We start from the raw sequence: 14,493 nt of genomic DNA, 5'->3' as shown, positions 1-14,493 counted from the left end.
TAAGCTGCCCTATGAACAGTTTTCTGCTGCAAGGCAATCCATGAATGTTTGAAGTGAATAAATGAAATCCGTACTCTGTCTTTTGTAGCTTTTTAGAGCATCTAAAGCAGTGCCAGGGAAGCTGCAACTCTCAGGATATTTTTGGACTCCAGTTTTCATCTGCTCACAGCCTTTCACAGCCAGTGGTGAGGGAAGATGGAGTTGAAGTCCAACAGCATCTGGAGGGTCACAGGTTCCCCACCTCTGATTTCCGTGCTTTTGTTTGCTTTCCCCAACTAAACCTCTGTTTTTGCTAAGGTCTGGCTTGCTCTGGGTTATTCACAAAGCGCATTTGCTTATATAAGTCTCTGAACACTTTAAGCTACTGTGTGTAATACTCTTCAGGATAAGAAATGGGGTAAAACTGAGTAAGAAAGTATGTCACCACATACGTACTGTATATGCTTTGCTTTCGTATATCCTTTGTTCCAGGTACTTCTGTCTGGTGTCCACTCATTATCTTGCTACCTGGTAATGGCAGTGAAAGCCTGAGTTGTAAAGGTGTGTATGAAAGCAGATTCACCATCTCTCGCATTCTTGCATGTGTGTTTTTTTAAATATGCTAGCTCTTAGCAAGATAACCATCTTGGGTTGTCTGGACAAGTTACTTGGTTTGTGACACCTGCATCACCTCTCTTACACGCCATGCAACAAAGCCCCATCCATTTGCCTGTTATCTTCGGAAACCAAACTGTGCCGAAGTGTAATAAAGGATGTCGCTGCAAACTGTCAAAAGCAGTGGGCACAACTATAGGTGTGTGGCCAGCCACCACCCCCTCCTTTGGGGCTGCCATTCTCCTTCCTGGTTGTTAACCCAGATCCTTTTCAGATACAGAGGCAGGTGGATTTGTGGTCCACAGCTGCGTCTCTTCCTACCTCTTTATTTCCACCCAGCTGCAGCTTTCCCTTGTCACTCGCTGATGTATCGCCCCGATAGTTTGAGGAATTACGTTGCCAGCACTCCTTTGTTTGCACAGAGCCAGATGTGGAGCAGTGCTAGGCGTCTGTCTCTGTGCCCTGTCCTGTCATGTTCCCCCACTTTGATGGAAAAGGCACATCCTTGCAGTCTGCAGGAAAGGCGTTAGGAGGAGGCAGCGCCCCATTGGCCAGCAGGACCTGTGGAGTCAGACCATTGCCATGCCAACCGACACTGCCTGTGGTTTCCCGGGAGCCTGTTGTAGAGCGCTGGGTGTGGCAGAGGAAGATGCCAGGCAGAGCAGGGAACCGAAGAGGCATCTGCTGCCCAACGTTGCCTGGAAGGGGACACTCCCCCAAGGCAGGGCATTGCCAGCTGCCCCCCTTCATGGAACTATGTGACTGGCTGGGAGAGCCACTTAGCACTGCCTCTTTTGTGGTTCTTGCTTCGCTGTCCACTCCTCGCTGCTTCTTCCAGCAACTTTGCTGCACGGAGGAGGAGGAGGAGGAGGGTCCGAGGAGGGAGCGTCGCTTGCGTGTGTCATTGGAGAAGCTCGCAGTTAAGACAGCAGCAAGCCACTCCGTGCTCAGCTTTGTCCTGTGCTACAATTGTTCCAAGTTTTCAGAAGCCCTCGAAAGTGCTGGGACTTTCTGAATCTGGATGGGGAGCACAGCTCTGGGCGTGTCCCCTGACTGGCAGCCGCTGCTCTCGCGGTGACCCAGACATTGCCTGTGCCACCACCAATCCCAGCGGAATTATCTGAGCACAAACCTCCTCCTCTTCCTCCCACCTAGCCCTGCTGTCTGTCTGAGATCAGGGGGTTGTTCTGGCTCGGATGTCTGGGCACGGTCAGAGGCAGGAACAGAAGGGCCCCCTACTCCTTGAGCACATCTAGTTCTCACCCTGCCCAGGGAGTTGTTTTTCTGACCGGGGACCACCCTGCCACTGTGTATTGGCACCATGACTCACTGCCAGCGACGGTGCAAGAGGCAGCTGGGGCGGGCGATCCGTTTCTTCTACCAGCTGGTCACGGGGACCCTGTCTCAAGGTAGGCTGCTTCCGGGCTTCTGGTGGAGGGGTGGGCTCTGGAGTTGGCATGGCAAGGAACTGTGGCAGATGGCTAGAGATCATGAGCATTTTGTGGGGTGGTCTTTAAAGCCATGGGCTCTGCAGTGAAGCACAAGGGGGGAGCAATCTGTCTCTCTCTCCCCCCTTTAGTTGTAGGTCATCCTGCCTCTTTGGAGTAGGGGAAGAAGAAAACAAAATTTATGTGGCTAGTCCAGAATGAAAATCGCCTGGGGATCCTGGGCACCAAAATGACATGCCTGAGAGATGATGGAGTCACACTGAGTTTCAGTTGCGCCTCCACACATACACTTCTGTTCTGGTTCAGGGCCAGGACCCCCAACCAGGTCCTTGGAATTGGTGGCTGGGTTTTTCTGCAACCTTGCTGGGAGCTCCAGGGCTGGCTGGGAAGAAATCGTTCCTGCATCACACCCTTTTCAGACTCTCTTGCTTTAAACATGAGGCATATTTAATGTGTTGGCTCCCACGGCCCATTTCCACCCCACCCTGTAAAAGGCCTCTTTGCAGAGAGATGGAAGCTCTGCTCTGCAAACAGAATTATATGTACCCAGCAGAAGCACCGAGAGTTGGACTGGAGCCCATTACTTCGTATTGGAGCTGATGCCGTTTGATCTGTGCACCCAAACTTCATGCTTATTCCTATTACCTGACCCAGAAAAGCAAGCCTCAGGTGGTTGAGCTCGAGCAGAGTCCAGCCTTATGCAGAGATTCTGGGCTTTTTTCAGCTTTTTCCTGTCCCAATGTGCAACAGCCTTTCTCCATTCCTTCAGTGTCCTGTGCTTCCCAGGCGTAGGTTTGGGGCAAAGAGTGAGTCATGATTTAAGTTCACATTCTAATGCAAGGATGAGGAGCCTGTGGCCATCCAGATCTTGTTAGATTCCAGTTCCCATCATCAAGGCAAATAGTCAGGGATGATGGGAATTCTACTTCAACATCATTTGGAGTACTACAAGTTCCCCGCACCACTTCTAATGTGTGTTGTCCTCCTTTTCTAGTTAAATCTCAAATGGTTCTCCTCTGGTGTCATCCTTTCCTGATCTAGAAGCTCACTGAGTTGAGGAAGAATCACAGCCCCAACATATTCCCTCTGCTTGTTGGTCTCTAGAATTCAGTGAATATTCAAAGGATTTCTGTCGCTGGGTCAAGTTGCCCAGTGGAGGTGGTCAAACTCGCTTTCAGCTCTCCCCTACTAGACCTGGGCTCAGTATTTCAAGATGGTACTTCCTCCTGCATTCACTGTCCATCCCAGCCTATTTCTGGACCCAATGAGTGGCACATTGCTCTGAAGCATGGAGCTGTCTCTGCCATTTCCAGAGTCACACGCAACAGTTTGGTAGGATGCTAGCACTGATCGCTGAAAAGTTGAGGAGCACCAAGGGCTGCATTATGTATCTCCCAACTTCACTCCCTAGTGATGCTAATTCTGTATTTAGCGGGTGCCAGTCTTGAGTTTTGTAAATTTCATTGTGATAGGTGTATCTTCTTGAGGAAGGCAGAGAAATAGCCTAACTTGTGGATGGACTGAATATGGGTGGAACTTACCTGCCTGCGGGAGATGACTACGATAGCTCTGGTTTACCATGAGGACTTATTGAACTTAAGCCCATTTCTTGGAGAGTGAAGTTGAGATTCTAAATGATGCCAGGCCCTTGGGCTGAAAGTGTGCTTGCTGTAATGATGATCTCCTTGGGAAAATAGTAATGATACCATTTATTGTTTAAGTACCTAACCCAGGGGTAGGGAACCTGCTGCCCTCCAGATGCTGCTGGACTACAACTCCCACCATCCCTGACCTCCAGCAACATCTGGTCCTCCACCCCTGGTTTAATGTAACTGAATAGTAATGATTGAAAATGTATTTCAGCTCTGAACTCCTTGTTCTCCAAGCCCCATGCCCTGTCAGCCACACCACACACTACCTGATTGCCCAGGTAGAAAGAGGACACCATTGGTTTTTCTGCCCTACTTTGCCAGTTTCCCATACTATATGTCAGGAAAGTTCATTTCACAGCTGGGCATCAGAGCTTAGGTGCATATTCAGGTGTATATTCATAATGCATATTCAGAAGGATGCATTTTGTCCTATGTGCCATTGGCTGTAGCACCCAAGTCCCTAAAACTGGCATATTAGAGTCATCCTTGTGTTTGCCTGAGGATCAAGACAAGTTCCTCATGGGCCATGCCTCAGTTTTCCTAGGTCATGCAATAGGCATTTATGGTTAGTCAGGAATGAATAACTTTAGTTTACTCTGGAGCCAAGGCACTCAGAATTTGTCAGTCTACCTTAGCTCAGCATCCATGGTTGAGGTTTAACGGAGGCAAACAGAAACAGAACCATCAGGTTTAGCCAGCAGCTTGTGTTCTTCTCAAGATTTAAAGCCACTTTGGCTGTATGCTTTATGTTTGACTTTATGTTTAACACAGGTGCACCCATGCTTGGGTGGCAAACACTAGAAAATATGAATTCTGGTATTCTGATTTCATCTGTGCCAACTGTTCACGTGTGAACTTTTTTGTTTGTTTAAAAGTAGCACTTTTAGGGTGCTGAAGTGTCTCCACCCAAGTCCCCTTTGTCCACCCCTTTCACTGCTGTTCCCAGGCTTTTTGCTGCCTGATCAACTGATGTTTCAGTGTCAGTTTGGGGTGGGGAGGGAGAGTATGTATTCAGCAAGATGATGTCATGCAGCCAATTTGATTTGGCTGTGTGCAAACACTGTCAAGCCAATTCATAGCGAGAGTAGTGTTTCCTGCATCACATTATCCTCACTCTCAATATGCTCTGGGGATGGCAGGGAGAGTGCTTATCAGGGCGGTAGGGCCATCACCCCTTTTAACACCCACCCCAGTGGGAAAAGCATTTGCAAAAAGCCCTTCTTCCTGCCACACACACATTTTGTCTCACCCTAAGTGCAGTGTCGTTTGTTCCACCGTGGTGAAATCCTTGTGAGAATTGGGATATTTCCAATCAAATACTGCAGGTGCAAAGGGGAAAGTTGGCTTCTTTGCTTCCTGTTAAAACAAATGGAATTTCCCCCCAGACGTCTTTCCCTGGCTCTGCCTCTTTAAATGACTCCACCCGTTCACGGAACATGCTGCTCAATGGGGTTTGCTCCCCTAATGTTCCTACCTGATACAAAGACAATGTAGATTAAGAACATTTCCCCTGTAGCTGGCTGCAGACAGTTAATCAAATTGCCCCAAGAAAAGAGAGATTCAATTTGTGTAAAGGGTGGGAAAGAAGATTAACTTGGTTCAAAACAAAATATTTGGTGTGAGGGATCAACTGGTATCCTCGCAGCAGCTTCTCCAGGGACTGACCGAATCGCAACAACTAGGCACTTGATGTATCAGCCCGGATTTGCTGAAATCTTGGACTGCCAATATTTATGCAATATCCGGCATAAAGTGTGGAGCTGGATGGAAGGTTTTTGCATCTATCATGCCCCCCTCCCAGACACACATGTTTATTAGTGGAGGGGGTTTGCCAGTGGCCTGCAAGGAAAGGTACCTCTGATTCAAACTCCAAGCTCAGGTGGGCCTGATGTCATCTCTCTTTTTCTGCAAGAATAAAAACCTGAATTTTGGCCATGAGAATGTGACTTTTTGGACTCTACCATAAGCAAGGGTATCATCTAATATTAACTAGTGAGAAGATGCATTTTTTTAATGGTAAAATTATATTACATTTAATGCAATTTCTTTTCTTAAATATAATGCAAGTTGTTACCATATTTCCCCTTAGGATTCAAGGGTCTGCACCCTTATTATTTGGTCTGCAAGTGCTTTGTTCCTGCTCCAGAGGAGCTTCAGTGGTACTGGGATACAAGCCTGCTTAGAGTTTGACTCTTTCCCCATAAAACCTTTGTACTTAATCTTAGGGCCTTAGTACATCATTTTTATCATGCATTCATGTATTCATAGTGCTACCTAGGTGGTAATACACAGTCCCACTTTCAGTACTGTTTGAAACGTTTGCAAACGTTTTGGGGTGGTCACACTGCTGCATTCCCAATCAGTGCCTATCCTATAACTTCCTGCTAAAATCCCATAACTTATTATACCACCAACAAACTGGTTTATCTTGTTGCACTGTAGCCCCTCCAATAATGTGGTAGCCTTGGGGAAGCATTGCAGAACAACTAATGAAGCAGAATAAACATACAGTGGTGTCCCGCAAGACGAATGCCTCGCAAGACAGAAAACTCGCTAGACGAAAGAGTTTTCCGTTTTGGAGGTGCTTCGCAAAACGAATTTCCTATGGGCTTGCTTCGCAAGACGACAATGTCTTGCGAGTTACTGCTGGTTTTTTCCCCTCCCCCCCTTTTCTAAGCCGCTAAGCCGCTAATCAGCTGATCCAATCAGCAGATAAGCCACTAAAAGCCGCTAAGCCGCTAAAAGCCGCTAATAGCGCTAATCCGTCAATGGGCTTGCTTCGCAAGACGAAAAAACCGCTAGACGAAGAGAATCACAGAACGGATTCTTTTTGTCTTGCGAGGCACCACTGTACTGCTAATGGACTATTACTGTGTCAAGAGCAAGTTGCATTAATGCATATGAAATAAAACAGTCTGGACTAGGTGTGCAGAAGCAGATTGTGGCTAATGAATGAAAGGCACTCTGCACATGCCCTAAGGTGCTCTCTTCTGTATTATTCATTCACATGCCATTAGAGCTGGGCCCAGTCTAAATAAAGCACAGACTCTCCTGTTAAAAGTGCCCTGGAATGCTGGGAGCTCCCTGTGACACTGGGCGAAGAGAAATGATTCTGGATCAATTAACCAGATTGAAACAGTAACATCTGTAGCCAAAAATAGCCTTTTGTCAATATTTGGCTGTGCTTTATTAATAATCAGCTCCCACTCTGATTAGCAGCTCTGTAATAAGATTCAGCTGTGACCTAAATTTAACTCTCCTAATGGATAAAGCAAAAGAAGAAGAAGAAGAAGGTATTAGCCATCATTAGATCAGCCTGACCAGGCCAGGTAATCTAGGTGAGTGAGCTCCCAGCTGCAGGAAAGGGCGCCCATGTCATCAGTGATGAACCCTCATTTCCTGAGCATTGCCTTAGCTGAACAGACGGCGCAGGCAGATTCAAATTCTGTAGGACCCACGTTCCGCTGCTGGCTGAGTTGCGTTTTAAGGAATCTGTTGCTGTTATATAACTATGAAATGGTCCATGTGATCCATTGCCCTATTTCAGAAAGAAATCAAAGCTGAGGTATGTGTAATTAACCCATAACTGACAGAGATGGGATTGTGTTGGAATATATATATAATATTTATGCTGTTCAGATAAATGGGATCCCAGGGCAGCTTACAATAACCAGTAGTAGGATTGTAAGCCTGAGGACAGGGACTCTATAAGAAGACATGGCACAGAAGGAAAAAGGGTGGGGAGGGAGGAAGGAAACAGCAAGCTCAGGAACCAGTTCTTAAAGTTACAGTATTTATAACGCAGTTATATAGTTCTACCTACAGATTCTGGAGAGAAGCCCCTCCCTGGAAGTGCTCCCTCCTCCTCAAGGTTATACAGTATCTAGGAAAAGAGCAGGTGGAAATGTTTGTGTCAAGAGGGCAGGATTGTTCTTGGCACGCAGTTCTTCCCTCAGTCAGCTGATTCGAGGACAGTCAGAATCCTAAAGAGAGGCCTTGATGGAGTTGCCTGCCTCCCTTGCTGTTCCCTGCGGTGGTTCTGGCTGTCTTGGCAAAGAGCAAGCGCTTCCTGGGAGCACCTTTTCCCTCTCTAGATCAAATCAGGGAATCTGCTGAGAAAGGACAGAGTGTTTTGTGATGGTCTTGAACAGTGTGGTATCCAGAAAATGCTGCCTGCATTTCTGGCTTATTTCTGGGGAAAGAGCGATAAAGGATGCTCTGGTGTCCAGAGCCTTCAGGTCATATTCTCCAAGTACCGCCAGTCTCCCTTGGGCTTGCAGAAGAAGGCAGCTATCCTGAGTTTTGGGTTTTTAAAAACAACAACACCTGAATGCAAATGGCTTTTTGTGATCTGGCAACCCATCCTGCACAGTGCTTGATGGGGGCAGGCTGCAGAATATGACTCCATGCCCTTGGGTCATGGGGCCACACATTCACAATGGCATGGAAAATTAGTGGCTGTGCTTGAAGTCTTGCCGATGTGCAACTCTGTCTGCTATTTTTACCCAGGCAGGTGGGTGACTGTTTAATTTTAGCTCAGTGCCAGCACTGTCTCGCCAGGGAACTGGGGTGTGTGTGTGTGTGTGTGTGTGTTCTCACAGCTTTCTTTTACATATAGAGGGAGATAAGTGGGGTGATGACACCTGGTTCTTAGACTCTGACTGCGTGCAAAGGTGACAGCACAGTGGTGCACTTATGACAACACAGGCTACACGAAGAAAAGTCATAGCTCAGTGGTAGAGGATTTGCCTTGCATGCAGAAGGTCGCAGGTTCAATCCCCAGCAGGGAGAGGCTGTCTGAAACCCCGGAGAGCCACTGTCAGTGTAGACAATATTAAGCTAGATGGACCAATGCTCTGATTCTGTATAAGGCAGTTTCTTGTTATCCTAAGTGCTTTGAACATTTGAAGATGCTATATTATTATACAGTAGTATTATTAGGCCAAAGGGTGAGCGACTGAGCCCAGTCCCCTGGACATTGTCATCTGCTTCACATATAGATCACAAAAGGATTGTGGTGAAGGGCTGGGAGGAGGCAATGTTGCTTGTGTATGCTGCATTTCAGGGTACTTATATTTGGGGGATTATCTTTGTTGTGTTAAAGGTAAGTCCTTATGCACCTCAGGTGAATCATATCTGGTTAGTGTTTAGAGAGAGACTTGCAGACCCCTAAGGATAAATACACCTGTTTCCTCTTGGTCTGTCTGTGTTGCAAAAATGCAGTAACTTCGTGAGTGAAGGAGGAAAATTCTCCCTCTCTGAAATGGAAGAAGGTGACACTGTTTATTCCTGTGGGTTACCCAGTGGTGACATGAAGTGTTTGGACTGTTACTCCCAGGTACCCCTTTAGTTTAACAGAGATTGCTTTCCCCCATGCCTGTCTTTGATATCAGCCAACTATTGTTTGTTTGTTGCTGAGAACACCTGCAGCTAAGGAAGCGTTCTGTCTAACCAGAAAGTTTGCTTCCTTCATTTTAAACACTAGGCTGGATTGCTGCCTCTCAGCTTTGATGCAATGAATACTGCTAGTAAAACACTTCCTTCAGTCACTACTGAAATTTGAGAGCAAAGCTATTTTGGCATCTGGAGGTGGGTGAAGCTTAACTGATCACACTCATGCGTGCGCGCACACATGTGTGCACACATACAGACTTCAGAGACATAGTGCTTCTTAACTGGCATCTCATGCCTCCTGGAGAAGAGTTGCAGCAAAGTTTGTAGGTAGGGCTGGGGTAGACCCCTGGCAGAAAGCTTGGAGGACTGCTGCTAGTGAATTTAGACTAGGGGTGTCTTCCAGATGTTGATGGACTACATCTCCTATCATACCCAGCCAGCTTAACCAGTGGTCAGGGATGATGGGAGTTGTAGCCCAACAACATCTGAGGACCCATTTGAAGAAGACTGATCTAGACAATGCTGATCAAGATGAGTCAATGGTCTGAGAGTATAGGGCAGCTCCCTGCCGACCATTTACTCCCTGGGTGGGGCACGAAACACCTCTGTATTGATATCTAACCAAGGTTTCAGAACAGTGAGCCCTGCTACTCTAAACAGTTGGCTTAGGGAGAAGAAGGAAGTGTGTGTGAGTAAGAATTAAATTTGAAAGACCATAAAAAGTTGCCGTAGGTGAGGATGGACACTCCTGGCCTCCATATCTTACCTTGGGGGAGATTTGAGCTGTGGAGGGAGTTACTGCTTCTTCAAGCAGGCAAAAAGCAAAGCAGAAACCCAGCTACTTCTGCACATTCATTTAATGTGCAGTTTAATTAAGCACAATTTAATATCTTCCCATTCATTATATATAAAGCTCCGTGGGGAGGGGGGGAGAGAAGCCCCAAACTGCCAGGTGGCAACCCTTGCTGTGGGACAGAGGCGGCCTCTGTTTGTGGGGTGGGGTGGGGGGTAGTGAGTTCACACAGGAAGATCCAACACAGTAGGTCCTGATCCTGCCCAAGTAGTTCACCTTCCCCTTCTCCAATGCTCACCCCACTGGGCTCCCCCCGGGCCAGCCAGTTATTTTTAGACAGGCGCCATGTGTTGGAAGGAGAACAATTAATGTAATTGGTTTGGGGAGCCTCGTTTGTGCACGGGGCCGAGAGTGGCTCTGAATCTGCCTGGAAGAGGCTGGCACCAATGTAGCAGAGGACCAGGGGGAGCCAAGAGAAAGCAGGGGGGGGGCAACGCATCTGGCATGGAGACATGGAGAGGGAAACGCCACACAGTGACAGCCTCTTGTATGCCTCCCTTATCGTCATCCTCCTGGTCATGTCCTACTGGTTCACGACCAAGTGCTTCAAGATCCTCAGTGGCATCGAAGGTAAATTGTGGGCTGCGGGGGGGGGGTGGAGGGTGTCTGGTGGAAAGGAAGGGCTGAAGGCAAACCCCAGGTGGAAAGGCTGGAAATTGGGAGGAAAGGGGTTTCTTGCCGCATAGCAGGCAGCAAGGATTAGGGGCTCCCAGCTCCTTTGCAGCCGCAGTGTCTTCTCATTTTCTTCTTTTGCAATTGCTTTACTCTACCTGCACTTTTCTTCCTTCCCTGGGTCCCTGATCTCTTAACATGTCGGCAGTGGGCTACCCAGTTCCCCTCAGCTTATAAGGTCCCCATACCTGTGCACTGATCCATGTTCCCAAATTAACACATGGTCTAATGCAGTAGTCTTCAGCGTTTTGAGACCCAGGACCCGCTTTTAGTCCAAACATTCATTTGGGGATCTACTGCTTAATCTTTTACCATATATTTGCATGGTGGTAGTGCTCCTGTTGTGGCCCACCTTGGATTCGGCTGCAACCCAATAGTGGGTCCCAACTCACCAGCTGAAGACCAGTGGTCTAATGGACAGCCTTGGGGCTTAAATTCCTAAAGGGAGACTTCGGAGAACCACAGAAGGATGTCATTCTCTAACCTGTGGTGGGGTTTTCCCCCATCTAAACCCAGTTGTGTTGTGTCTAGTTATGGTTACTTGGTGGTAGGAGAAAGCACTCTGCACATGCTCTTAATTATTATGAAAGCACCATGATCTTTGTGCTTCTGAATTGAGCCTCCGAGATCAATGCTTTGTGTGTTCAGCTCTAGTTGACTTCTGGAGTTACTGTTGCTGAATGGGATGCTCCCTGAATAATTGTCCTTTGATTCTGAACTCTGAGTGATTTTCACAATATAGAGAAGTAGAGAAATTAGCTTTCCCCAGTTCTGAAGTGGGAAGAATAGGTCTTAGGTGCTGTGAGTTCCATAAGCACCAGAAGTTGTTGGTGTGGGTGTGATGTGATGGATGCCACTGCCTTAGCTTCGCTGAACTTTAGCGTACAGTTTATGACTGGAGGACATATTGTGCTCCTTTCCATCATGTTGGCACTCTGTAATGCCAGCAGTGTTTGTGGAGGTGGGGGTTATGGGTAGGAAAGAATGGCACTTTGCAGTCCATTCTTTGGATCATGTTGTAGTTCTCAGTTCTTTTGACAGACCAGTTTGTTTCTGTTGTTGTCTGAGAAGCTTCATCAGGGTGGTTCTTCTGCCAGTTGCACAGTATGATTTTACACATACACAAAACGGCAGATTAAGAAAAGTGAAGGTGAAGACAAGGACTAGTTTGGAGCTGTCCACAGACAGAGTGAGGGGATGGGCTTTGGCTGCAATCGTACCTGCTAGACCAGGGGTCAGCAAACTTTTTCAGCAGGGGGTTGGTCCACTGTCCCTCAGACCTTGTGGGGGGCCGGACTATATTTTTTGGGGGGGCGAAATGAATTAATTCATATGCCCCACAAATAACCCAGAGATGCATTTTAAATAAAAGTACACATTCTATTCATGTAAAAACACCAGGCAGGCCCCACAAATAACCCAGAGATGCATTTTAAATAAAAGGGCACATTCTACTCATGTAAAAACACGCTGCTTCCTGGACCATCCGCAGGCCGGATTTAGAAGGAGATTGGGCTGGATCTGGCCCCCAGGCCTTAGTTTGCCTACCCATGTGCTAGACCAATGAACTACTAGGCAGTTGTGCCTGGGACATGCATAGAGAGGGATGCAAGGTACATGCAGAGAGAGAGAGAGAGAAACTGACCTGAGAAGGAGATGGTGCTTTTGAAAGAAAAAGAAGATGGCAACCCTGGTTATGATAATGGATAGTACCAGTTGCTGTAGAGGCTGAAAATCCATTCCAGAAGGACAGCCTTTTTTTTTTTTTTTTTAGTTTAGAGAAAGGACAAAGTACAGGGGACACGAAAGAGGTGTATTAAGATTATACATGGTGTGGAGAAAGTGAGTATTTTTTCTCCCTCTTTTGTAATACCAGAACTCCAGGACCATCCAATGAAGCTCAACATCAGAAGATTCAAGGCAAACATAAGAAAGTTCTTCTTCACAACGTCATGTAGTTAAACTATGCAGTTTGCTCACACAAGATGTAGTCGTGGCCACCGACCTGGATGGCTTTAAAAGCAGACAAGCACCTGGAGAAGAAGGCTTGTAGCCAGTGACTCCTAGCCATGATGCCTCTGCTTTGCCTCCACTTTTAGAGGGAATCAGAATTGCTGGGAATCAGAAATGGAGAGAGTGCTATTGCACTCAAGTTCTGCTTTTGGGTTTCCTATAATGGGCATCTGGTTGGCCAGTGTGAGAGCAGGAAATGGGCTACAGGAGCCTTTGGCAGGACTCTTCTTACATCCTTAGGTGTGCTTGTGAGCACAGGGGCCAGGATACGGCCCAAATGGGGGAATCCTGGGCATTTCTGCCCCCCCACCTCCTCCACCACAGGGCTCCAAATAGCCATGCATTGTAGACTCTACACTGGTATTCTGTGTGCCCATAGTCCTTAGCTGCTTGATACGCATTTCCTTGTTCATTACATTTCTATCTTACCTTTCCTGCAAGGAGCTCAAGGCAGTATATGTGGTTCTCCACAACAACCCTGTGAGGCTGAGAGATAGCTGCTACCCACACTGAGTGGGGACTTCAGCCTAGGCCTCCCCAGTTCCAATCTAACACTCTGGCTGTTATAGTCAAATGAGACCGACTTCAGCATCCAGTGGCAATCTCCCTAAGTGTGAACGTACTGAGAATGTAATTTTCAGGCAAAGTCCTCCATGCCTTCAATTAGTCCTGCTGTGCCATTTATTTCAAATGCTTTTAGATGCAGCTTCTTGGCAGGGACCCTGCCTGCCATGCTCATTTGGAGTAGGAAGTGGGGTTTCTTCAGCAGGAGCAGCAGCTGTGTTTCAGACAACAGAGGTGTCGCACGAAATACAACAGGGATGGGGAACCTGTGGCCCTCCAGACATTGTTGGACTCCAGTTCCCATCAGCCCTCTGCCAGTATGGCCCAATGATCAGGGATGATGGGAGTTGTATGCCAGAAACATCCAGAGGGCCACAGGTTGGCCCACTCCTGAAATACAGAATCGATACCTTCTAACTTTAATGTAGCTTTCAGTGCATCCAAGTTCCCTGCATCAGAAGGTGCAAAGAAGAGGCTGCAAGCTGTGGGGCCCAATGCATTAAGAGGGTGGAACCAACAGAGAGAGAAAGAGGGAGGGAGGGAGGGTAGGTGGGTGCCTGCCAAGTGCTGACACTTAAAAACTCAAGAGCAAAGCGAAAGCAAACTGGACAACATTTCAGAGTCTCATCTCTTCTTTCCACCCCCAGATTTATGGACTCAGTATTCTATACTGACAGAAGCATTTGTTGGTAATTCATTTGTGAATTTGCTACTTGCTATTAATGAATTCAGAGTGATGTCGCTTATTTGTTATAAATAATTTCTGAAGCACTTCAGTATGTCAAGTGCTTTACTACTCGTCATCTCACTTACCTCTCTATCCCTGTGAAGTAGGTCATTGCAATTTCCATTATAAGGACAATAAGTCAAGACTGAAGTCCTTTCTGCAGGATCAAACAAAAGTGCCCCAGCCACATTTCCTGATTTGTGTGATGCTCTTGCAAATTTGAATCCAGTCCTAAGAGTGCACTATTGCTGCTTTTTCTCCTTTCCCCCTTTCTGGAGTAACTCCCACTAACTACATGTAGTCCATCACACAGTGGGGCCAGGGCAGGTCTTCAGAGCAGGAGTCCAGGGCCTCACTCAGCAGAATGGGTAGCCCCCTCCCACATATGCAGCAGGAGGGGGGACTCACCACAGTGTGCAGGAAGTGAAGCAACATACATTGCCATTTAAGAATCCCTTTGTTTAGTCGTTTAGTCATGTCTGACTCTTCGTGACCCCATGGACCAGAGCACGCCAGGCACTCCTGTCTTCCACTGCCTCCCGCAGTTTGGTCAAACTCATGCTGGTAGCTTTGACA

The 14,493-nt window shown here is 47.3% G+C and overlaps 1 protein-coding gene across 1 annotated transcript in view; it reads left to right on the top strand.

The window, feature by feature from the left end:
* Positions 1–1,237: 1,237 nt before the first annotated feature.
* Positions 1,238–14,493, top strand: part of KCNIP2 (potassium voltage-gated channel interacting protein 2) — a 54,700-nt gene continuing 41,444 nt past the window's right edge. Inside the window, exon 1 of the mRNA XM_083505267.1 lies at positions 1,238–2,003. Within this exon, the coding sequence (XP_083361393.1) occupies positions 1,916–2,003 (88 nt within the window). The 5' untranslated portion in view covers positions 1,238–1,915. The remainder of the gene's footprint in view (positions 2,004–14,493) is intronic.

This window comes from Podarcis liolepis, assembly GCF_965112155.1.
Source record: "Podarcis liolepis genome assembly, chromosome: 5".
In the NCBI taxonomy this organism is placed as follows: domain Eukaryota; kingdom Metazoa; phylum Chordata; class Lepidosauria; order Squamata; family Lacertidae; genus Podarcis; species Podarcis liolepis.
The sequence above is the reverse complement of the archived record's forward strand: the minus strand, read 5'-3'. Positions and strand labels throughout refer to the sequence as shown.